This window comes from Ahaetulla prasina, chromosome 8 (genome assembly GCF_028640845.1).
Source record: "Ahaetulla prasina isolate Xishuangbanna chromosome 8, ASM2864084v1, whole genome shotgun sequence".
Taxonomy (NCBI): Eukaryota; Metazoa; Chordata; class Lepidosauria; order Squamata; family Colubridae; genus Ahaetulla; species Ahaetulla prasina.
This window is the reverse complement of record NC_080546.1, coordinates 109,961-135,380: the sequence shown is the minus strand read 5'-3', so window position 1 is coordinate 135,380 and position 25,420 is coordinate 109,961. Positions and strand designations below refer to the sequence as shown.

At 49.2% G+C, this 25,420-nt stretch overlaps 2 protein-coding genes across 2 annotated transcripts; one reads left to right on the top strand and one right to left on the bottom strand.

Moving 5' to 3' along the window:
- Window positions 1-249: 249 nt before the first annotated feature.
- Window positions 250-13,517, top strand: DOK1 (docking protein 1). Its single transcript, XM_058193359.1, has 5 exons — window positions 250-1,286; window positions 6,432-6,728; window positions 7,484-7,580; window positions 8,913-9,085; window positions 9,314-13,517. Exons 1-5 carry the CDS (start codon window positions 1,218-1,220, stop codon window positions 10,343-10,345), a joined length of 1,668 nt encoding a protein of 555 aa, XP_058049342.1. The 5' UTR covers window positions 250-1,217; the 3' UTR covers window positions 10,346-13,517.
- Window positions 11,313-25,339, bottom strand: M1AP (meiosis 1 associated protein). The gene is made up of 10 exons (XM_058193360.1): window positions 25,327-25,339; window positions 23,113-23,393; window positions 20,660-20,845; window positions 19,361-19,535; window positions 16,729-16,905; window positions 15,430-15,577; window positions 12,403-12,544; window positions 11,961-12,170; window positions 11,730-11,873; window positions 11,313-11,447 (listed from the first exon to the last, which is right to left on the bottom strand). Exons 2-10 carry the CDS (start codon window positions 23,359-23,361, stop codon window positions 11,313-11,315), a joined length of 1,566 nt encoding a protein of 521 aa, XP_058049343.1. The 5' UTR covers window positions 23,362-23,393; window positions 25,327-25,339.
- Window positions 25,340-25,420: the final 81 nt, after the last annotated feature.

The following is a 25,420-nucleotide window of genomic DNA, read 5'->3' as shown; positions in this document are numbered from 1 at the left end:
AGCTGCTGCTCCAGCCCGGTGTCAGAGACCAGGAAGACACTTCAGCCTTCGAGACTCCAGGAGCGCCGAAGCTTCCATCTCTTTCCATGCCAGGGTCAAGGCAGTTCAGTCACCCAAGCCAGAGCCTAAGGGATCACCTCCAAGAGCCTCTTACCTACAATTGTTCAGATATAGAATAGAATAGAATAGAATAAAATAGAATAGAATTTTTTAATTGGCCAAGTGTGATTGGACACACAAGGAATTTGTCTTGGTGCATATGCTTTCAGTGTACATAAAAGAAAAGATACGTTCATCAAGAATCATAAGGTACAGCACTTAATGATAGTCATAGGGTACAAATAAGAAATCAGGAAACAATATTAATATAAATCGTAAGGATACAAGCAACAAAGTTATAGTCTTACAGTCATAAGTGGAAGGAGATGGGTGATGGGAACGATGAGATGATTAATAGTAGTGCAGACTTAGTAAATAGTTTGACAGTGTTGACGGAATGATTTGTTTAGCAGAGTGATGGTGTTCAGGGGAAAAAACGGTTCTTTTGTCTAGTTGTTCTGGTGCGCAGTGCTCTATAGCGTCATTTTGAGGGTAGGAGTTGAAACAGTTTATGTCCAGGATGCGAGGGGTCTGTATATTTCACAACCCTCTTTTTGATTCATGCAGTATACAGGTCCTCAATAGAAGGCAGGTTGGTAGCCATTGTTTCTTCTGCAGTTCTAATTATCCTCTGAAGTCTGTGTCTTTCTTGTTGGGTTGCAGAACCGAACCAGACAGTTATAGAGGTGCAAATGACAGACTCAATAATTCCTCTGTAGAACTGGATCAGCAACTCCTTAGGCAGTTTGAGCTTTCTGAGTTGGCTCAGATAGAACATTCTTTGTTGTGCTTTTTTGATGGCGTTTTTGATGTTAGCTGTCGATTTTAGATCGGCCGGCCAGGGAAACCTCCTGCTTCCCGGAGGCACGCGTCCGGAACCGCAACGCGGATGAAGCTCCTTAGTTCCAGCAGGACTCACTTGGCACTCTGCACGTGCTCGAAGCCGCGCCTTTGTTCTGGGGCCGCGAGCTAGCGCACAAACCACTCTGGCAGTCGCCCCTAGCTGGGGGAGGCGGGAGCGCGTGACGCGCCCTCGAGGAGCCCGCCCTCTTCCGACGGATCCGGAGTGGCTCCGCTTCCTCGTCGCCCGCCGCCGCCGCGCCCAGCCCAGGTTCCGAATGGACCCACCAGCGAAGTCGGGGCCGCTCCTGGTCCAGCAGCCGCCGGGGTTGCTCCTGGGGGCCAAGGTAGCCGCGCGAGGCGGAGATCTCCGGTCGGGGGGTTCCGGGCTCCTGCGCACCTTCCTCGTCGCCTCCTCTTCCCGTGCAGTCGGCGGAGGAACGGGTGGTCCCTTGGCCGGCAGCCGCCGCCTTTGCCTTCTCTTTCGCTTCTTCCGTGCGAGGAAAGCGCTTCTCCTTCCTGGACCGGCGCTCCTCTCCGTTCGGAGACTGGCCCGGGCAGGACTCTTCCGCTGTCGGGGAGGAAGGCGGACGGGCTCGCACTTCCTGGTTTTGGGACCGTGGGGCAGACAGAGCCAGGCTTTTGGACCACTGGTGTCCCGCCCTGGTGCAATTTGGCAGAGCTGTTGAATTCGGAAAAGTCGTTGCTCCCAGGAGGAGGCAGGCGCCGGGCACAGTTGTGAGGAAGACCCTCCGGCTGGGTTGCAACCCCTGGGCTGCTCACCTCCAGTTTTTTTCCCGCAGCCCGCCTGTAGTGGTTTCTCGGCCTTTTGCGGACTGGAGGAGGGGTCAGAAAAAAGCCACCCCTGACTCTTGGGCTGAACTTGCTTCGTATATTGGGATGCTACCTGTAGAGCTTCCCGCCGAATAGCGCTGATCAGGCTCTTCATTCTTCAGAACCAGGGTGTGTCTGTGTGTTTTCTCAGAGGCAGCCAATTTTCTATCTCTAGAGCTTTGCCTCTTGCTTGAGGGTTTCTTGAATTTTTCTTCAGCTGTCCTGTGGTACAACTTGTAAAAGTTTTAAAACTTCGCAAGGAATCCATGCTACAAGCATTGCCCTTTAGTAAAATAGTGCAGTGTAAGAGAACCCCTCCCTTTAAAAAAAAGGGCATGGGCTGGCAACACTTAGGGCCCAAAGATCTTCCTGAATGTGGGGGAGTAATCTCACTCCTGGGGAGGGGTGTGTGCTCTGTCTTGCACATGGGAAATCCAGTTCAGGCTCCAGAGCGGAAGAAAAAGCTTTCTGCCTTTCCCGTCCAGAGGTTAATTCTGAAAGGAGCAAGAGGCAGCAGCCAGCTCTGGCGGGGTGGAGGGGGTTGCAAGGGTTGCAAGTAGGAAGCAGGGCTGCTGATGGCTGCTTTGCCCATTTCCGGTTCTAATATGCAGATCTTCACCCTCAGTCACTGCCTCCCTTTTTTGTGCCCCAGAGTTGAAGATGGATTACTGAGCTACAGTAGTTAACTTTTCATCTTTAGTTCTGAACAGGGTTGCTCGCTCTTTTATTTTTTTAGTCAGTTTATATGGATGCCCATTTAAAGGTAGATCACGTCAGGGAATCAATTCTATGGGAAAGAAGAGTGCAACTACTGTTATTGATATTGGCTCTAATATCAGAATCTTGAGTGAGCAGGGTGTCCTCTGAAAGTTTAGATTAAAAATGGTGTTTTTTAGCCAGAAGTTTGGGGTTTCTTATTGGTATTTTATCTGTTTTCAGTTTTTAGTCTACCTGTTCAGAGTTGGTGCAGAGTTGGGTGGCCTTACAACTTTAATAAAATTAAGCTACTTTTAGGTAGTTACAGCAGAGAAACTAATTAGCATTGGAAGTGGCAACCAGGACTTCCCATTGGATGAAATCATTTCCTGAGAGGTATTTAGGTCAATGCCAGAAGGCTGAGGGTCAGGGTATGGATCAGGAGCAACCATATTTACACAAAGGAAACCTGATAGGATGAAGAAGATGGTTGGTTGATATGACACTTCTGAATTCAACCTTTTAAGGAAGATCAGGAAAGGAAGCCGTGGGGTGTTAAGATGACAAGTATGCAGGTATTCTCCGGACTACTTTTAAGTGACTGCATTAAGCCCTCAGACTAACTTACCCATCTCCAGTACTCTGGGAATGGAAAGGCAGTGAAAATAAAAGGTAAAAAAGAGGGAAATAGTTTTATCCCCCAGACAGAAAGACTCTGGGCAATATTGAGTCGTAGCACAAAATCTGAAATGGTTAATTCCCGAGGTCACAGATTATGTCCCAAATGTGCCTTTATTTAATCTAATAAATAGTACTGCTATAAGTGACGATCCTCCACCCAATTATGCTAGATAGCTTTGGACATGACCCTGAATGACATCTAGGACTGTTTACAAAATAGAAGAGCTACCTAACTGATTGGGAACTGATCACAGTGGCCATAAACATAAGACATAAGTAAGCCATAATAGCCAAGGAACTACAAAATAGTCCTTTTTGATTTTAAAAGAACCTTCTCTAGAAGGAGGGGAAGGAAGTGATAATAGAAGGTTGAGAGGACCTCAGCAACCTCATCATGTCTCTGGAATGGTTCCTCTGCTGTCCATGTCAAGCCCCTGCTTTGTCTGCAAACTTTTCTTCTCAGAAGTAGAGACCTGGAAATGGGGCAGGTATTAACATTAAATTCATGCTGTAAAAAGGGGTAGGAATCTTCATGGTCTTGTCCTGACATCGGTGATTTATGAAATTCCCAAGGTTTCAGAATTAGTGGGGGAATGTATTGGAGGAAGCCACTTTCAGGACTCCCCAAGGAGGAAACAGGCTTCTGAGCAGTAAATGCAATTGCAGGCAGGAAGGCAGGCAAAAGGTTCTTCATATCACTGATGGGATCTGAATTTGAAAGAGAAGCATCCTTGAAACCCTGTAAATGAGAAACTTGTCTGAAAATGGTGTGCTGAGCGTCAGGACAGGTTTTTTCTCCTGCCAACAAAAAGCTGATTTTGCTGCCAAATTTGGTTCTTTGCTGGCCCTCTCCCCAGGTTCAAAAGAGAGCAACTAGAAATGACCCAAGATGATCCGCAAATGCCTTTGGGCCTGCTACCTACTTGGGAAGAGCAGTCTTGATGGTTGCAATTCTTGGTAGGAGCAGCTAGGGGGTCAGGTCTCCATCCTTTCTTTTCAGCTGTTTGTTACTTTTCAGCATGCCTCGGTTTTAATTGCATTTTCTCTTTTCCTTTTGATCTTTAATCGACTGGTTGAATGTTGATTTATTCTAACCCTTGCTGGATTAATGTGAATTTGTGGGTTTTTCATTGCTTTATTTGCTGTGGCGGAGCACTTTCACTCTCCACATAGGAGAATTGACCTCACCCTCTATTACCACGAGAAGGATAACTTCCACCTTGGGGGTAATTTGTAAAGACTTTTTCTCTCTTAATCAAAACCTGCAGAATGATCCAAACTGTCTGATTGCCATTGTACTGTAGAGCCAGTGGAAGGGACAGAAAAGAGCCACTTGAGCAAGCAAGGGCCTATGTTGTTCAATCCTTGGCCTTTTGGCTTAGATGGGCAAAGCAGCTGGGTGGTCTGATCACATCATACGGTATATAAATATGATTAAATAAATAAATAAATAAATAAATAAATACTGTTTATCCTCTCACTCTAGCAAGAAAATGAGGTTCAGGGCCAGGGAAAGCAACGACAACCTAGTTTGGCTGTGAAATTGCTATCCCACAATGTGTTGCCAATTTTTTTGGCTAGGGGATTAGACCAGCCATGCAAGAGAAATCCATCTGTGGCTTCTAGATAAGTGGAGGTATCAGCAGTTGGGGAAGAGAGCAGTGGGCCATTTCCTGTATCTTGTTGATCTCTCTGGAATTAGAATTGGGATGACTTTGTCCAATCCAGCTTCTGGGTCTGCAGATGTTTTTAAGAAACAGCTCCTAATTATTTGAGGGCTTTTTCTCTTCTTCATTGGCCTCTGATTAGTTTTTGAACCACATGCTTGCAAAAGGTGAGAATTGTTAATTCTTCCACTTTTATTGTGTTTGCCACTAACCATCTGGCAGCTGGTCTTATTTAAGATAATTCAATCCCTGCTAGGGAAGGGTGAAGCACAGGGACATATGTTGGATTGCTATGAAGAATATTCTCATTATCTGGTGGATCCTCAGTTTAGTTTACTTTATTGTCATTGCACCTCTCAGATTTGCTCAGAGTGGGAGTTCATCTGGATAGGCCCAGTTGAGGTGTCTGGAGTGTATTATCTGGGATAGGTTTGAGTCTGAATCCCAATGAAGTAGGTTTCAGATTTTATTAGATCCAGGTCCCTTCTGGGTTTTTAAAGTGACCTGGGAGGTGGCCTCTGCTTGGGTCCATACCATGGTGTCTGCTTCTCTGAGACAGGACATGAGCTGGTCACTTCAGCTCTGAAGGAAACCATGGTGTATGCTCTCCATTTTAGGGAAGTTGCAGAGAGGTTGGTTAGGGAAAAGCCCCAAGGGATCCAGGAGGAAAGGGATTCTCTAGAGCCATGTTTCAGGCTGGGATAGAGCATGCTTGCTGATGATCTTTGGCAGAGTAGGAATGGGGATGATGTAGCCATCCTTGTGCTTCCTGATCTCAAGGTAGCCTTCAAGGCCATGGATTACAGTATCCTTCTGGAAAAGCTGAGGGGGTTGGGAGAGGTTCCATCCATTTGGTACTGGGGGAAAAGAGGTCAAGTTCACTGCCCCTCGCTTGTGGGGGTGCCACAGGGCTCCAAAATCCCATTTTCAACATATCTACATGACACCATTGAGTGAGGAAATGATACAACTTGACCCAATGATGGCATTGAGATCCTGTCCCAATGCCCGAATGAGGTAGAACATACTCGGGCTCAATCCTGATGCTACTGAGTGCCAGCAGAAATCTGGACTCCCGGTTCTGGAGTTTTTCCATGTTTTATTTTAGATGGGGATGCATTTCCTCATTCAAGACTGGTGTGCTGTTTGGGGGGTTGTCTTAGAGCTCCTGCTTAAGGGGCAGGAAGCTGCCAAGTATCATCAGCATATTGATGATATCTCAACTCTTGGTGGCTTCATGTTAAACAGGAGAGGAAAGAGTAGTGAGCCCTGTGAGTGGGGTGGGTCTCTCACTCCTTATCAACACTGATTGCAATTGACCTTGGAGAAAGGAGCTGAACTAGTGCCAGGCCCAACTCACCTCAAAGGATGCAGTGGTGGCTGAAGGCAGCTGAGAGGTCAAGGAGAGTGAGAATAGTTGAAGTGCCCCGTTCCTGCTCCCACCACAGATCGTCCATGAGTGCCACCAAGGCTGTCTCTGTCCCATTGTCAGGCCTCACTCCAGACTGAAAGGGGTCAAGGAAATCTGTTTCATCCAGGACCTCCTTTTTTCCTTTTTGCTGCCCCGCTCTGCCCCGTTCTTGATCTGCTGTCATAGCCTGTCTCTGTTTGCAGCGGTGGAAGAAAAGCTGGTTTGTGCTGTACCCAGCAAGTCCTCATGGAGTTGCCCGTCTGGAGTTTTTTGAGTGCAAGGAGGGGGCTGCTCCAGCTGACCGGATCAGTACCAAGAGGCCGGACAAGAAGATTGTGCGGCTGGCAGATTGTGTGAGTGTGGCTCCTGCCCTGGACTGCAGCCCCAAGGAGGGGTTGGCTGCCTTCTACCTGGAGACCAGCAGCCGCACCTACATCTTTGCTACCGAACCACAGGAGGCGGCTGACTGGGTGGCAAAGCTCTGCGAGGCAGCCTTTCTGGTGAGCAGGGGTTGTGGAAGGGGGGAAGTAGCTAAAGCAAAGATGGAGCTAAGCATTCTGAGTGTAAAGCCACCCATGCAGGATGACTTTTGGGGTGGGAAAGTGGAAAAAGGGCAAGGCCACCACAGCAAAAGCAGCCAAAGGGAAAGAAGGAAAAGAAGCTCCTGAGAAATTGATGGGTAGGCTGGTACATGCAGAGGAAAGTGGGGAGTGGGGCTGAATGACCAAGCTGTGCCCTACTTGCCCCGTTGTGAGAGTCCTCCAGAATTTGGGTCACCAAGTAAAATGTTCCGGGTTTGTTCAGACCCAAATTTAGCACTATGTCTGATTCTGGGGACCTACTTTAAAAAGGGTTCAGCCAGCCTGGAACGAGTTCCTGGAAAGGAACAAGCGGGATCAGGACTCTTGGGAGAAGACAGTGAAGAAAGTGCTTCCCCCCTTCAAGTGTCTGGAGGCCCAGAGCTATCGGCTCTCATTCTGGAGTACTGGGCCCCCAGACACTGTTAGGGAGAGCTTCCGGTGGCAAGACTGGCACCATCTGTTCATCTGGAGAGCTCTGGGTTGGGGAGCTTCATTGGATTCATGCAGAATAGATCAAACAGCTTGAGGGCCCCAAAGATCAGGATTTGAACTCTTGACACCAGAGCAGTTGCCAATCCTGTCAAGGACTGTGGGCAACTGAGGAAGAATTGGTTCTTTTTGCTGAAGTGCCAGGCAAGGCCTGCCACTGAGACCTTTTATGCCCCTCATCACAGACTAACCCTGGGAAAATGACCCCGTCTGCTACGGAGATCGTCGGAGAACGGGACCTGGAAATGGCCACAAACTCCATTTACTACTCAAGAGAAGAAGGTAGGACTTGATGGCTGAGTGTGGCTGGCATGTAACTCGGATGGTCCAGCTGGTCCCCTCAGAAACTTTTATTCAGTGCAGGGGTGAAATTATACTGGTTCGCTCCGGTTTGGGCGAACCAGTAGTAAAAAATACTTTAAAAAGGTAAAAAAAAGGCTCCAATGAGTGCGCGGCATAGTTTGTGCCACGTGATTGTCAGAAACTTTATTTTTTTAAAAAGCATTTTTACTACCTATTCGCTGGAACCGGTAGTTTAAAAATGCTTTAAAAAAAAAAGCTTCTGACAATTGCGTGGCACAGCTGATTGTCAATTGTCAATCAGCTGTGCCTCGCGATCCTCAGAACCTCTTTTTTTCTTTTTTAAAGCATTTTCTTTCTACCGGTTCTGGTGAATAGGTAGTAAAAAATGCTTTAAAAATGTTCTGACCATCACAGCTGTGCTGCGTGATTGTCAGAACCTCTTTTTTTCTTTTTTAAAGCATTTTTTTACTACCGGTTCTAGCGAATAGGTAGTAAAAATGCTTTAAAAAAAGATTTGGATGATCACAGCTGTGCCCTGCAATTGTCGGAACCTTTTTTCCTTTTTTAAAGCATTTGTTTACTACCAGTTCTGGCTAATAAGTAGTAAAAAATGCTGGTGGCTCAGCAGACTAAGTCTGTCTGTTATTAACACAGCTGCTTGCAATTACTGCAAGTTCAAGTCCCACCAGGCCCAAGGTTGACTCAGCCTTCCATCCTTTATAAGGTAGGTAAAATGAGGACCCAGATTGTTGGGGGCAATGAAAGTTGACTTTGTATATAATATACAAATGGATGAAGACTATTGCTTAACACAGTGTAAGCCGCCCTGAGTCTTCGGAGAAGGGCGGGATATAAATTAAAAAAAAAAAAAGGTTCCGATGATTGCGCAGCACTGTTGTGATCATTGGAACCATTTTTTAAAAACTTTTTAAAAGTACTTTTTAACTGCCTATTCACCCGAACCGGTAATAAAAAGGCTTTAAAAAAGTAAAAAAAAAAAAAAGTTGGTCATGCCCACCCATTCACAACCCCCCACCACCAAGCCACGCCCAAAGGACCGGTAGCAACAAATTTTACATTTCACCACTGATTCAGCAGCAGCAACACATGTGGGCTGAGAGGTGGGATTGCTTCTGGTTTTCAAATTGGACCCTGCCTTGGGAGCTACTGAGGTGGGAAGGAAGTACAGGGTGCTCCTGGGTGGCATGGTATGTCCTCTCCCACCCCCTGTTCTGCAAGGGACGGGGTTGTGGTGCCCAATTTCCTCCTTGTGAGCACAGCTGTTCACACTGACTCTCCCCTTGGCTGCAGTGAATGAGTTCTGGGTCACCGTGCAGAAGACTGAAGCTGCTGAGCGCTGCAAGCTGCAAGGGAGGTATGTGCTGAAGGCCTCTTGGAACAAGCTCGTCCTCAGAGAGGCCCCCTCCAGCCTGCCCCTCTACACATGGCCCTATCGCCTCCTTCGCAGATATGGCAGGGACAAGGTGAGCTTGTCGGGCAGGAAAGGAGTTGGGCCTGGGGTTTTGTCTTGTTCCCTCCCCCCTCCCCCTCCCGGGAGACCTGGGAAGCAGGGTAAAGTTGGACTCACTGTGCCAGAGGGGGACAAACTTATCCCCGGTACTTGCTTTGTGAGGGTAGGCTGCTCAGGGGAGGCCCCACATGCCCTGGGGAGGCCCTAGCTGACCACAGAGCCGCACGCTTCCCTTCCACAGGTGATGTTCTCCTTTGAAGCTGGCCGGCGCTGTGAATCTGGTCCTGGCAACTTCACCTTTGAGACCAAGCAGGGCAACGAGATCTTCCACGTGGTGGAGGCTGCAATCCAAGCTCAGAAGGCCCAGGTAGAAGAGCATCGGCAAAGCAGCAGCTCCCTTGAGATGGAGACCCCCGGCGTTTTCTCCCTCCAGAATGCCATGACCAACTCCCTCAGCCTGGATGGCGAGGGTGCTGCTGCTGCTGCTTCGGAGAGACGGGCGCCCAGGAGCACCCTGGCAGCCAGGGCCAGCGTCGCTGGGGAGGGGAAGGAAACCGCCGTGCCCAAAGGGCAAAATCCATGGCCGAGCTCCTTGCTGCGGCCCTCCCTCTCTGGGATGGCTAGCTCTTTGGAGGACACCAACAACGTCTATTCTGAGCCTCTGGATGCAGTGAAGGGCTCGCGGCTCCAGCCAGACTCCCTCTATGCTGACCCCGTTGACAGCCAGCATCAGGAAGAAGGGCCAGGCTGGGGCTCCGGCCTGGCAGAGGAGCAGCCCAGGTCAGGGACTTGCGAGGGCCATGGGGTCCCGAGCGGCAAGCAGCACATCTATGATGAGCCTGAGGGAAGAGCCCCGTGGCCCACCCCCACTTCGGCCGCCATCTATGACGAGGCACGGCTCCCCTGCGAGGCCTGGCGGACTCAGGGCTTGGAAAGCCAAGCTGGCTATGAATTGCCGTGCCTTCCTGGAACTGGTGATTATGCCGTCCCTGCCTTCCACCAAAAGGCTGGGCTGAAACCCCCCAGGCCCAGCCCTGCCCCCAAGCCTCCCCGGGTGCACAAGAAATCCACTCAGCTTGAGGCCAGCAAGCCCAGAGCAGCACCCACCCTGGGCCCGGAGGGGGTCCGTAACAGCAACAACAGCAACAATGGCAGCGACCCACTCTATAGCCGTGTGCTCAAGCTGCCCTCAGCCCCTGGCCCTTTGGGACCTGAGCAGTCGGTGGATGAGAGCCGGCCACCTGCTGTGTACGAAGATCTGGGGGAGATATGAGAAGGACCCTGAGCTGGGCTGGAGCTGGAGCAGCCTTTCCAGTGTGGGACCTTCTGCAGGCTGCCTGCTGGGGAGGTGGGCCAGCCATGCATAAGCCTTCACAGAAGAGGTAGGCCGAGACCCCAGGCGACAGCAATCTTGTTGGGCAGCAAAGGCTGCCTCTTCCAAGAGGGCCCCAGCCTAGCCTGAAGGCCACACGGGCCAAGCTAGGAAGCCACTGTGTGGGAATGGCCTCCAAAGGTAGGAAAGACTCCTGGGGAGCACGCAGCCCTCTTCTGGCCCCCGGGACATTGCTTCTTTGGGACTGCAGCCTTTGGCAGTGAGCCCAGAGAGCCTCCCTGGCACCTGACCAGCAATTTAGGAGGTTGCCGCTTCCTTTGGTTGCTGGAGAATACTGGGGAGAGCCTCTGCTGGCCCACTTGCCCCCCACACCCAGCCATGTCAGAGGCAGCCTGCGTAGTGGGCTTAGGCTCCCAGTTCTGTGCCCGAGGCTGCCCTGCCTCTGCAGGAGGCTGAGAAGGGCGCCTGGGGCAGCGGAAGCCACGCTGGGGTATTCATGGGAAGGAGCTGAAGGAGACTCTCACTCGCTCAGGCTGTCACAAGGAGGTTTATTGACGCAGAGCAGAGGATGTGGCTGAACCAGGCCGGAAAAGGGCTGAACAACAGAAACCAGGAAGTGCCACAAACAGTTCCTCCGCCTCCGCCTGCTTCCCCAAGGACCCAGGCTGGGGGAAGTGGGGAGAGACAGGCAGGTTGGCCCCAGCTCCTGCCTGAGGCTTGCGGGGAGCATCCAACACCCCACCCCCGTTCCCCCATAGAGTTTTCTGGGTGAGGGTGGGGAGGTGCAGGCTGTTCCAAAGAAGGCACCGAGGGGCTCCGGCTCTTTCGGCAGAGGATGACACCGGCTCTGTGGCTGTGAAGAAGGGAGGGTGTTCCCTCCATGGCCAAGACGCGTGGACAAAGGCCGCTACATCTTGGACTCTGGGATCGTCTTTCCATGGCTCGGAGAAAGGGGGAGGCTACCGGAGCCAGCAGGCGGGAGAGCCACCTGCAGCGGGGCCACTGTGGCCCTGGCCCTGCTGGGATGCCCACGACTCCCCTGCTGCGGGGGAAGAACCACTGTCACTGCTGGGGCAAAAGTGATGTGTGTGTGTCCTGCCCTTCCTGCTGTTGGGATGGCAGGAATCCTGCTTTGTTAGTGACAGAGCCCATCCCCAAAGGCTGGAAGGTGCCCCGGGTGTTAGGGCAGAGCCCTTTCTGGGAGGCCTGGTGCATTTGCCCTTCTAAGCAGCCATGTTGGAGCCCCCCTGCCTCCTGGGCTGGTTCCTTGCTGCCAGGCCCACATTTGTCCCCGCCCTTCCCCATGTCGTGTGCCCCTTGGTACCTGGCGGGGCCACTGCCTTGGTGCCCAGCGCTGAACCCGGGAGGCAGGCAGGCGGCCCAGGCACCTCTTCAAGGCCTGGTACAAATGACAGGTTGTCTGCAGGGGATCATAGCTTGCCTCAAGCTCCAGGCCATCGAGGACACCCTGGAGTGGAAAAGGCTAGGTCAGTGCCCAGGGGAAGACAGGGGCGGGGTGGCCCTTTCCCTCACAGCCAGGGTTCTTGTCATTTACCTCCATTTTAGCGAGTGCTTCTTCTGGCAGGTCAGCAGGGAGGAGAGGAAAGCTGCAAGGCAGAAGCAGCTCTCGGGCCACTACCGGGCGCAGCAGTAGGGTACAGGAGTCTGAAGGCAGCAGGACCTGGAAGGTGCCAGCTGAGAGGCCTCCGCTGAGATCTGGCCCACCCCAGGTCTCGTATTTTGCAAGCAGCAGCCATTTCCGTTTCTGAAAGAAGAAACCGATGTGCGTTGTGCCAAAGCAGAGTGATGGTCCTGCCTGGTGGGATGCACCTGACACACAGCCAGCAGTACGGCTGGCCTGCCTGCTGGAGAACCTGAGGTCTCCCCTCTGCCTCAGAAGCTAGGTGGCTTCGGGGATGTCAGCAAGGTGGCCTTTCCAACTCCTCCCCCCGCCACTGCAGAACCCCACAAACCCCTCCCCCCCGCTTAGGACTCACTTGCAGGCAGTGGCAGAAGGCTTGGAAACTCTGCTGGTTGGTCTCCAGTTCATCCCAGCTCAGTTGCCAACAGCTTGTGGGCCTTACAACTAGAGGGAGACCAAAAAGCATGGATGCACAGATTCCATCAGCTTTCAGCGCCCTGCAACAGGAAAGTTCGTCACCGGGGAGCAGGCAGCTGCCGCCCCCGTCAAGCTGCTGGCTTGGGATCCAGAGACAGTTCTAAAGGAGATCTCTTTGAGGAGGCCACTCAGTGGGGACTGAGATGTCCTGCCAATGGGTGGAAATGGCCCTCAGTGAATCCAAGTAGAGGTGGGCTCTGTGGCCCCTCCCTCCCCTGCCTGCCTCGGGGGGGGGGTTGAGCTTGGCAAGGGGGGCAGGATCTGTGCAGACCCCCACTTCCCTCCCCTGAAGGTTGGGGTGGCTGAGAGGAGGACTGACCCTTGCCTTATGGCCAGCTAGGTTGAGGGTGGGTTAGAGGAAGCAGAGGTTTATCACAATTTTTTTTACTCCCGTCTTCTTTAGGGCGAAGGCAGCTTCCAGAAGGGAAAGAGTAGCCTGTAGAGAGGGTGGGTTTTCTGCTCTTCTAGAACTGGTTAACTGAATGATCCAAAGGGAAAGGAAAGCATGGGGGAGGGGGAGGAGACAGGTGGGCTCCAGGTGATTCAAATACTGCAGAGTCCCAAATGCTGCAATTGGTACATAGCTTGCACAAATGCTTGGAAGTGGAGGGCAGACTGCCTCCCCCCCTGCCCCCCTCTTCCTGGGCAAATCCTCAGGCTTGGCTGGAGAACGTGGCTGTGCTGTAAAACCAGCATCTTTGTCTTGGCCAGGCCTGCAGGAGGCACCCACTGTGGCAACCTCCCCTCCCATTTCCTTCCCTGAAACAGACATCCCTGACCAACCACGCAGGCTAGGTTTCTGGTCCCTTTGCATGATCTTAGATTTATCTATGACTTGGATGGGTTCAGCCCTAAAGTGACGACCGGCCCGTTTGGGGAAGAGGAAGAGGAAGCAGTGCAAGAATGGAACGCCAAATTCAGCAAAAGAATAGTTGGGGCTGCTCCAAGTTTTTCCAAAGAGCTTTTCTGCAATAAACCTTGAGGTTCCTGATTCTTGCATGTCTGCTTAATTGCTTCCAGTCCAGCCAGCGGGGAGGGCTTCTTCCAAAGACCCCTTTCCAGACAGCCCCTTAACATGCTTTCCTCAGGCTTCAGTGGGACTTAGGGGTACATTGGGCTTGCCATTTGTGCTGCTCCATGGGCTGAGCCTGACTGTACCTGAACTGCGTATGCAGGGCCTGGGCTTTCTATTTCCTTCCATAAATATTATCTTGAGACCTTGGATTGGGGAAGCTCTAGGTAGCATATTCTGTCCGTGGAAGGAACTACTCCTGCTCACAGATAGACCAGCCTTCTGAACCACCACTGGACCTGTTGCCGCATGCCCATTCTGTGTGCTTTCAAACAACCAGTTAACTCCCCTTTCAAAAGCAGGGCTGTCGGTTCTATAGTGCACCATTGGTTCTGCCAGGAAGGACTGCGCATCCATGCGCTCTGTGGGAGGAAGGTGGTACCCTTTTGCCTTGGCAAATGGCATTCTAGGAACTTCCCGGAATACTTTCCAGCGCTGCCACCCAGCATGTTTGACAATGGGATGGAACTGGTAAGAGTTCTGCCACTTTCCCTTTGGGGACAGAGTCCCAGAAAGGCCACTAAACCCATCTCTGTCCAGGTGCTGGCTGGCCATTCAGTGGGGGAAGGGAGGATGCATGGAGAGAGTTCCCCCATCTCTGCCCTCTCCCATCCAGCTCTTCATTTAGGCATCCCAAGAGATGCCTCGCTTGTCCAAGTGCTGCTCTGAGCAGAGAGATTGTGACAGGCTTTCCTTCAGCAGAAGGGGAGGTAATGCCCCATAGGTGAAGCGGTGTGGATTGCCTCATTAGAGAGGCAAATGGGAGCTGGTCTGCCTGGGCTGAGGAATTTGCCACATGCTGCTCTTAAATTGTGAACTGCTTTGTTAGAGAGGCAGATTGGAGCTCCGCTGTCTGGGTGCTGGAAATTACTATGCCTGGGTGATTTTTCTTCTGACTCAGGACTTAAGGAAGGCACAGCCATGAGGAGGAAGAGCCTTCGTGAGAGTAAGAATCAGGATACTGATTCTTGAATAAACTAGAACCACGCAACTGGCAGGCCTGTCTGTCTCCCAGCCCTTGCGGTTCACTTTCCAGAGAAGGAAAGCTGTTATTCCAGACTTGGAAAAGTAGGAGTTCCCCGGCTGAGACTTTCCTTCCTGACTGCAAAGCCACTTCTTTTCCTTCTGTTTTAGGAGAAGATCCTTTTCCCAAACAAAACTGAATTTCTAATTTATGAAAACAGTGGTATTGCCAAAAACAGCCAGTAGTTTCCCAGCTACTATGCTGTGATTTCTCTGCGTTGATGCTACTGTGCTACTGAACATTCGCTGAGGTGGGAGAGGAGGCCTCTGGAGCAGCTTCTCTTGGTGATGGGGGGTGGGGCGCATTTCCAGTCTCCTGCACACACCACCTTGACACAAGCCTGGGTTCACTAGAAATCTGCCATGCATCTCTCTAATGATCTGTGAATAAGTCTTAGGGTATGAGTTTTGGGATATAAGACAAGTGATTTCCAGGAAGACTGTGGTTGGTCCTCCGTGAAATTGATATTCTAATCACCAATCCCTCCCTCCACCCCCAAGCATGTGATGCACAACCCAGGGGTCCAGTCTGTCACGGCCAAAGCCAAAATGACCATGGAGGCGCAGTGCCCCAGAATTGCACAGAAATGTGCCTGCACCAGTTTTGTGTCAATGGAGGGGGGTGGAGGGCTATTCACTTCTCTTAAGTGGGCCATCAGCAGCAGTATTATCAAAGCACAGCAGGCTGCCTGCAGGCCAGATCTCTACCGAGTGAACAGGAAACTTCCATATTAACAGGAGAGCAATAAGGCAGGGCTGTTAGGAAGCAGGTGTGGTGACAGTCACAGTAACCCTCACCCAATTGGGTACCTGAGGACTCTCAGTCTGCGTGGGGCCAGGCCAGGTGCCATCCAGAATGGACTGGCAGCATTGTCCATTCCTGCTGTTCCACCCTCACAAGCGGCAGCAAGCTGGGCAGGGCTGAGAAATCTTTCCTGGACATCACATTTCAGCCATGCTGTAGAGGCAGGAGAGCAGAGCAAAGAACCAAAGTGACACATCATTGAAGCAGGTGTGTGGGTGTTGTCTCTTTGTCTAGCAACCCCTTAGCCCACGGTTTCCTTTGTCCAGCTAATCCGTGTGTGTGTGTGTGTGTGTGTGTGTGTGTGTGGAGGGCCTCAGCCTGCTGGCATTGTCCCTGTTCCCAGCAGAAGCTGTGGTGGGAGCAGGCAGGACTAGTCTGGTGAAACTGATGCAGCCAGTAGAGCCTCCTTTTCCATAGGGGTCAACCAGACAGATCGAGGGATCACCCTTGAATCTGAAAGGACTTCCCTGATCTTGTTCCTCAGATGGCCCAAGCCCCATTTCAAACTGCTTAAATTGGTGGTGTGAGCAAATTCCAGATATGGGAAGAAGTCCTTCCTTTGATCTGTTTTTGCTCTCCAATTTTCAACCTTGCAGAATGACCCCACTCCAGAGAGATGATGAATTATTTATAAATTAAACACACAATTAAAAGAAAGAAAATGAATTGAAAAAGAACATCTGCCACTGGATAAAGGAGACTTGTATTCTTTGCATCTTTCCTATTGTTGTAGTCAGTGCATTCTCGCCATTTTTTCAAAAATGTAATAAACCTTATTTGGCTAGAAAAGTAAAATGAAAAAAGGAGAATACCCACTCCCCCCACCCGAGGCCTGGAATACGGTAGGTGTGACATGAATTTGAGATATAGGGGAACTTGGATGAAGAGCCTGAATCCTCTACTTTTCATGTAAGGGAAGGTAAAGGAATATCCACATGTGAAGCATTCTCTGGGACATGGCCTTATTTATCCCTCAACCTCTCCTTCCTGGGACAGCCCATCAGGGGAGCAAAGAACCCTCGGATGCCCTTACAGATTGTTTTCCTAGGTTCTCTGTGACAAATGTTGCACTGACTCAGAAGTGCACAAGAATATCCTGAGAGCCAGGAACACGGACACGTAATGCTTGGTCTCTGACCTGCAAGAAAACACAGTATGTGTATTATCCTGCACAATACATACAATTTCTTGTTAGTCCCTTCTATGGTTTACTACTTTTGTTTATTGTAATTTGTTTGCCAAGAAAATGGCACCAATGTGTCACAGATGCCCCTGTTTGGCACCTGAGGGCAAGGGTAGATTACCTGAATCGCTGCTTGGTGCCTCAGAGTGGCTGGTGGTCCTGGCAGGCAGGAGGAGATGAAGATGCTCTTGATCCGGAGCATGGTCATGCAGCCAGGCTTTGAAAAAGTCCTCTAAGGCCACCACATCGTTCTCCACAGTGTGTAGATCAACCTCTGTGTTTAAGATTGTGGTGCTCTCTGCAAGAGAAGATGAGATTAAATAGGACATCATCAAAAGGGCACAACAAAAAATCCTCTTCCTGCGCCAGCTCAGAAAGCTCAGACTGCCCAAGGATTTGCAGACTGCCCAAGTTCTACAAAGGAATTATTGAGTCTGTCATTTGTACATCAGTGAAAGTCTGGTTTGGCACAGCAAACAAACATGACAGACACAGATTTCAAGGGATAGTTAGGACTGCAGAAAAAACAATTGCAACCAGCCTGGCTTCCATTGAGGACCTGTGAGGATCTGAAAGAGGGCTGAGAAAATATCTACAGACGCCTCACATCCTGAACATAAAGTCTTTTAACTCCTCCCCTCTGGAGGGTGCTATAGGACATTGCATGCCAAAACAACTAGATACAAAGGCAATTTTTTCTCTTATGCCATCAGTTTGCTGAATACTTAATTCCCACAGCACTATCTAATGCTTAAGGATATTTACCCATGTAGTAGGGCTGTACTGCTATTGTCCTTCTCATCTTGTGTATTACTTTCTCCTATTGGTATCTTATGATTATATTACCTTGTTGTTTGTACGTACATTGGTTTATATGTACATGTTGTTTGTATGTTTGTATGTACACTGATTTTATTATTTATTTATTGTTTGTATGTATGCTGAGAGCTTATACCCCGGAGACAAATTCTTTGTGTGTTCAATCATACTTGGCCAATAAAAAGTATTCTATTCTATTTTCTATTTCTATTTATTTTCTATTTTCTTCTATTTTCAATTATTTTATATTTTCAATTATTTTATATTCTCTATTCTCTTCTCTTATTTTACTCTATGTAAAATATGCGATTTTATTTTACTGGATCATATATCATACCGTATCTCGTATTCTATCCTATTGTATCCTATCCTATTGTCAGGTCCCCTGCTGGGATGCTGCTATTCCTATGGAGGAGTGGAGAGGAGGCTATTGAGGATGCATTCTCTGCATGCTTTTGTTGTAATCGCATGGGATTCAGGGGGGGAGGGCTATCTTGAAGACAGATGGGCTTCCTCCTAGCAGGTTCCAGCATGACACCAAGGTCACTGCGTCCTGGGGATAAACTGCTATCAAGCTAATGCCTCAGAGTTCTCAAAACACCTATGCAGAATTGTATTGGCTACTGGTGGACTGGTGAAAAGGGGTGGGGTTTGAATTGGGAAGAATAGCTTAACACTTTGCGCTGGAACTTCAGATTCTGTTTGACTTTTCTGCAATCACTTTCTCTCAGTAAAAGTTCTTTTTGATAACTAATTGTTTCAAGAGTCATGCTTTCCTAAGGGGATAGGTGAGGCAGTTTCTTATATTAGGCAGAATCTGAAGTTCCGGCGCAAAGCATTAAGCTATTCTTCCCAATTCCCTATCCTATCCTATCCTATCCTATCATTTCTTTATCCTTCCCAAAAGCAGAGAAAATTGGGATACAGAGAATATGCACCTCAAAAATGACTGGGATAGGCAAACACTACTTTGGGGTCCATTAACAGAACCAAGAATCTAAATCAAGTCTTACAATAATTAGGACAGCACTGAACAAATGGTAATTACAGCTGGTCCTTGAGCTGGTCCTTACAGCTATTGCAGTGCCCTTGTGGCCATGTGATCAAAACGTGGATACATGGCAGCCTGCTTGCACTTATAGACCATCTCAGCAGCCGCAGGGGAGAAAAGAGGGCAAAAGTCAACTGGGTGGCTGCATGGTGGGCAGCAGCACAGTGAAGGGCAGCCCCTTTCTCAAGTGGTCAGCAGGATATTAGAATTGGTGAGCCTTATGATCATGTGATGACAATAGATTCAAGTCTAATGAGATGCAAAGGGTCCTTTGGATTCACAGGTGCATGAATAGAGCAACATCAGGCACACTGGTGCCAAAGATTTTGATTATCCGTATAGATTAATGGGATCAGAGGTAGCAGGGATCTTGGAGTAAGGGTGTTGACACAGCATGAAGCTGGAACAAAAGATTTCAGTGGATGGCAGCATCTATTGCTATCCAGTTGATGGCAACAGTCTGCATCTTAGTCCATTTTTACAGATTCACTCGTTTGAAAATGAAAAAAAATCTGAATCAATTCCAAAATTAACAGTTGAACAGGTAACTTTATTAGATCAGCTAAAATGCACTAACAATTGTGGTAGGCATGCTTCAGGTTATGCATCAACAGGTTGTTACAAAACAAAATAAATGGTGGACAAGTGAACAGGGTTTTTTTCCCACTTGCTCTGGCACTGGGAGTAGCCAATTTAATGCCAGCCTGCTTTTTGTTTTGAGATTTCAAGAATGGATGAAGAACAGCTGATATTGTCACGGATTCTAGGGCTCAGATTCCATTTCTGGAGGGGTTTTGTAGACTGAATGCACTCATCAGAGTTGGGTGTAGCCGGTGTCAGGTTTTCCAATTTCTAGGCATAAACGTCAGGCTGCTGTACTCACCCCCACTGCTACTGGATACTTCTCCGCCCCACTGTGCCCCAGAGACTTCCTGGATTGCCCACTGAGAAACCTCGACCACCTGTAGTTGGTGGAGGTTAACCAGGTCAACACCCTGCAATCCAGCATCCAGTTGGTTGGCTATTTTTCTGCTGGGCTGGCTTGTCAGGATTGTAATCTGGAAGAAAAATCAAACCGTAGCAGTTTAAAGGAGGGTTCCCCATACTAATCGGCAGCACACTCACACTCCTCATGTTAACTGCTCCAAGGAGACCTGGCATGATGGCTGCTCACCAGTCCTTGTCATGCCCAGTGGGCAGCTACAATGCCTGTCAGATGCACTGGAGAAAGAGACTAGCTCAAGCCTCTATTTAGTTAGAAATCTCACAAAATCTCCTTCGTCCAAAGTTGCCTTTTATTAAGATAGCCTACTTCCCAGGTTTGTTTGGGTTTTGGTGGCCCTTAAATAATGATGATTCAGAGACACCTCAGGTTGTTGATCACCATAGAGGAAATTTTCAGTTATAAGCCCTCCTGGAACAGGAGGCTTTGCTTAATCACTCAGTCTTTGGTGGAATAAATGATTGCAATGCACTTGGTTTAGGGCATGGACATCTGCCAGATGCCTTCTTTCAATAATGTTTGTCTGCCCCATCAGTTCAAGAGGTGCAGGCCCGCTATGTCCCCTCGCTCAAGCAGCCCTACATGTCTTCTCTATCACTGCCCCCTTTCCGTGAAACTGTGTATTTGGCAAGAGTTTTCATGACCGTGTTTTTTCCTTGAGATATTAATAAAGAAGGGTGTAACATACTACACCATTCTACACATTATTGTAACTTAAAGATAAGGAATTGTATGCTGCTTGGGTTGGATCTGATTAAAGCAGTTTATAAGACTTGTAAATGTAACAATAAATATCTTCCAAAAGGTGGAGGTGGCCATTACAATTGCTATTTTCTTCTAGAAAAATTCATTGTAGAAATATGCAAAAACATTTCTGAGCATCCATTGGGTGGAACTGTGCAACCAACTCCAAGAACTCCCAGCAAAGTTTTATCCAAAATATATACTGGTTGCTATTGCCCAAAGCCTTATACCTGAGTTACCCAACAGGCCACTGTTACCAAAGAACAATAACAGGGTTTGCTCATGACACCCCCATGGGGGATCCTGGTTAGGGTTAAGATCCTGACGATGGCAGAATTCGGTTGATGACGCTTGGGCTATTCTGCCTTGTTTCTGCTTTGGATTCCAGTTCAGATGCACGGGAACTCTGCCCTTTTGGCTGTGCCCACTTCTTACCTCCACAGAAGAGCTGCTTAGAGAGGCTCCGGCCATGCCTTGACCCGTGTACTGTTTGAACTGCTGCAATCCATCCAGCACCGCTTGAACCACAGCCTCTTCTTTGGGCTGGAACACCCCTTCTTTTGGCAAGGCAGCAAGCTCTGCAAAGCAGCTCTGGAGTCGAGCAAAGCCTCCTTTAAGAGCCTGTGGGGAAAATGGGAAAGAAGCGCAGGTTACTTTCCTATTTCCAGATATCCCAGCGAAGAGGGCACCTCCACTACTACCTGCATGACAGTACCTTGGCTGGATCTGAGAAATGTTGCTCAAACGTTACCTTCTGATACAGTTTACATGAAACTACTCTTGAAATCAGCATAAAATGTTGCAGAAAGAAATTACCCATGTATTCGGGGCTAAATATGCTTGTCTGAAAACTATGTTTTATACCAGAAAAAGTTAAAAGGGCTGGATGTCATATTGCACCAGAGAAAATATGACACAATAGGGAGTATAAACCATTGCAACATTCCATTAGTGGAACGTCCAGCTTTTCATCTTATTAAAGAGGAAGGGACAAAATAAGAAAGGTGGCACTTAAGCATTTACACATCAGGAATGAACTTGTCTCCTTTGTCCAAAGGAGGACATGAGTAAACAAGGGGAATGCTACAGATATAATAACCCTGATTTTAGCAAAGCTGAATCCCAGCTCCTGGCATGAGGTTCTTGTTGAGATCCAGACAGCTCTCACTCTGCCATTGTTTACAACAGTCCTGGTGACTCTTTGCACTTTTGGCGAACGAGGGGGAGTGCGAGACCGCTTGCTTCATTCCATCCAGTCTGGCTGGCTTGCACTCTTATCACCTTTCCTTGGCTTTATTGTAACTTATTTGTCTTACTGTTGTGCATTATCCAGAGCTGTTGGTAATTGGGAGGCACTAAATTTAAATAATAATAACTCCAACACATCTGGAGCAACATTTGAATACCATTGCGATATAGACAAAATCATTATCAGTCAATTGCAAAAGGCAGTCTTACTTGGAACAGCTTACATCGAAAGAGACAATAAAAAAGGTAAGAAAGAAAGATCATATCCTCACCAACAGTAGACTTTCAAATAAGGAGGGATTAACACCAGACAAACAATCAAGGAGAAAAGAAACACCCTTGTCAAGAAACTACCAAGGAGGAAACCACATGCCCATCAATACTGGCAGCACAAGGTACTGTATATAAACGGAGCAAACTGCACACTCTGTTTGCATTCAAAAGTGAAAGTTATAGAATGGATTAACAAAGAATGAAAAATGACATAATTAAAAATAACCTTTAGCTGGACAATTTAGGAGAACCATGATAGTCTACGGCAGTGTTGGTGAACCTTTTTGGAACAGAGTGCTGAAATGGGAGTATGCACGCATGCCCACGCCAGAAACCAGAACAGCAGCCGCCCGGTGCACATGTGCATGCCTGGAAGATGATCTTCTGGTCTCTGGCGCACATGCGAGTGTGAAGAGCAGCTCGCCAGTGCGCATGCGCATGCTGGAAACTGGAAGATCAGCCTCCTGGTGCGGATGCACATGCAGGGAAGATGATCTTCCAGTTCCTGGCATGTGCATGTCCACCGATCTGCTCTTTGCGCGTGAATGCTGCCAGAAACCAGGAGACCAGGTGGCTGGTGTGCATGTGCATGTACACCGGGTGGCTGCTCTTCCAGTTTCTGCCGCTTCTGCGAGCGTGAAGACCAGCTGGCCGGCACAACGAAACCTGGAAGAGCAATGGCTGATGGCTCAGGTGCCCAGAGAGATGGCTCGGCATGCCACTTCCAGCACATGTGTCATAGGTTTGCCATCATGGGTGTATGGTGACCAAAAATTAAGTAGAATCTGATAGCACCCTTTCTGACTAACACGTTTTGTTAAAAGGTGTCAGTTTTTGTGACTTGCACTTGCTTCATCAAATACATTGAGTGGCTTTATTAAAGTGGGTAGTTTAATGGAGACCTGCATCTCCATTACCAGCCTGTCTTCTCCTCCCTTCTGCCTCCCCACATTAAACCATTCCTGATCTTTACCTGGACAGAATATAACTTAGTGGGCATATTTGATAAACCAGAACCAGAAACCCAAATTTAACCTACAAGTGAAGATTGGAGCAGGCAAAGAATGGCATTACACCCAAACATGGCAAGGTGGGCTATGAGTATGAGCTTTACCACAACAAAAGGTAGCCACCAATTGCAAGACCTGAGTATTTGAGGCCTTTGGGCTGCCAACCACCATGGATACAGAAACATTAAACTCCATAAATGTAACCCATAAAAGCTCCCAAGCAAGAGAAACCAGATTCCCAAAGGACCAAAGGTTACATAAGAGCAGAATAGCTAACATTAATGAAAAAGTAGAACAGGGACCTTCAGATATTTTACTCTGCTATAGATGGGCTTATGTGTGTAACAGCACACTCACCACGAAGGGCAGCAGGCATTCCTGCTGGTTCTGGACTACGTAGAGGCTGAATGAAGGGATGCGGGGTGAGCCTGTCAAACTGCAGGCTAAGCAGAAGACATTTTCCAAGGCTTCACAGAGTTTGTGGCAGGTGTTGTCCCAATGAGGAGGATGGATGTCTACCACCAGGATTCGTGGAGATTGCCTGGAACGAGCAGTGGTGGTGGCAGGACATTTCTCAACACTGGGTCTTTGCCTTCTGGGACTCATGGTTTTCTGAACGCAATTGAGATTGTGGCTGTCTGGAAAGTAGAAGTCAAGGGCTGACTCTTCTCACAGTGTACTGTCACTTGAGAAGATAGATATAGAGGATGCCAGAGAGAGAAATGGTGGAGGGGTGGAAGAAGAGCAGCAGGGTGTAAAGACCAGCAGCTCTATATCTGATGCGGGAGGGGCAGCACCCTGCCTGTTGTGAGAGGAAACCGTGAGGTATGAATGTGAGCATTATGTGTGATTATGTGTGATTCCTACCTTCAGGTTTTTTCTATTCGGTCTATCCAAATCTGTTTATATGGCCACTTCCAGGATTCTTGGCCTGAATAATTAAGGGAAATTCTTGTTGGGAATTTTGGGTGCTAGTCTCAACATATCTGGGGGTTAAGCCATGGTTTGATCACAATTTGTTGAATTACCTGGGTTCACACATAATATATATATATATATATTTATTTGAATTTATATCCCGCCCTTCTCCGCAGACTCAGGGCGGCTTACACTGTGTTAAGCAATAGTCTTCATCCATTTGTATATTATATACAAAGTCAACTTTTATTGGCCCCAACAATCTGGGTCCTCATTTTACCTACCTTATAAAGGATGGAAGGCTGAGTCAACCTTGGGCCTGGTAGGACTTGAACTTGCAGTAATTGCAAGCAGCTGTGTTAATAATAGACAGACTTAGTCTGCTGAGCCACCAGAGGCCCTTGATATTAAGCCAACCCCAAATCAAGGAGTGAGTTGTGAACCCAAACACATGGGAAGTTAATTCCAAACTGCCAAGAGAACAACCTGATTGTATTTTTTTTAAAGACCAGGGCAGCCCAATGAGGATTGTCCAGGGAGTCTTTGAGAGGAGATTTTGTGCCACATCAGCCTCTACAGAAAAGAATATCTGTAGCTCAGGGCTGAGGTGTGAGGGCCTTGATATTCACAGCTTGGTGCATATGACTCTAACATATAAAAATAGGAGCAAACCCCTCTCTCTTCTAACCCTGATGATGTTATCTATTTTGGCAGCGAAATATCTGCCAGAAAACCACCAAGCACAGAGAGCACCAAGGACCCCCCCACATCAGGCCCTTCTCATCCCCTCAGTCAGAGCTAGGGGTACATTTGGAGGCCACTCTTTTTTTTTTTTGTTGTCACAACAGTATACAGAAACATCGTCATAAGTAAAAACAAGATATCATGAAAAAAATATATGTATATATAAGTAAAAACATGCACCAACTATGTTCGCCTTCCAAAGATTTAGACTAAGAAGGTGGGCTGTGTGGGGGAGGGGGAAGAGATGCTTTCACAGGCCAAGTCTGGGGCTTTTTTCTCCAGTGCCCAAGCGCTGGTCCTTGGTGGGGCACAGAAGACGGCAGCCACGCCAGAGCGCCACATTTGGAGGAGCCCCCCCAGCTCAGTCAGTCCAAAGGGAAACGCCTGGCGGGAAGGGCCGGGCCTCGGCCTTCTTTAGCTGGGACGAAGAGTGGTCGAGAAACGGGCCTCTTTGCCAATCGGCGGAGCTGCCGCCGCCGCCCCGCTTTCTCGGGATCGGACTAAACTAAACTAAACCGGGCTCCGGAGAAAAGCCCGGCAGGAGAGGCCGGGCCCCTCCCCTCCGCCGCCCTTTGTGGGAGCCGAGCGGGTGGGGACGGGCAGCCCTTCTTTCCAACCCCAGGGAGGGCGGCTGGCCAAGCGGGGCCGGCGACCCACCCACTCCTCCTCCGGGGCTGGTCGGAGGGACGAGCTTCCCCCGGGCGGCGCGGAAGTTCCGGGCGAAGAAGGCCCGACCCACCTCAAGAATGGTCGCGATTTCTGCAGACGAGGAAACCCCTGCGGCGCCCCCCTCCCTCCCTCCCCCCCCCGCTGAGCAGCTCCTTTGCCCCCCCCCGGCAATCGCCTCCCCACTCCCCAGCCGAGCCTTCTCCCGTTGGAGGCGGGGGGGCCGGGGAGGGCCAAGGATACCGGTGCGAGCGGCTGCCAGAAAGCGGGCCCCCAGAAAGCGCCCGGAGATGACAGGCTCGGACGGGACCCCCGAAGGCTTCCCTTTAGCTCGCCA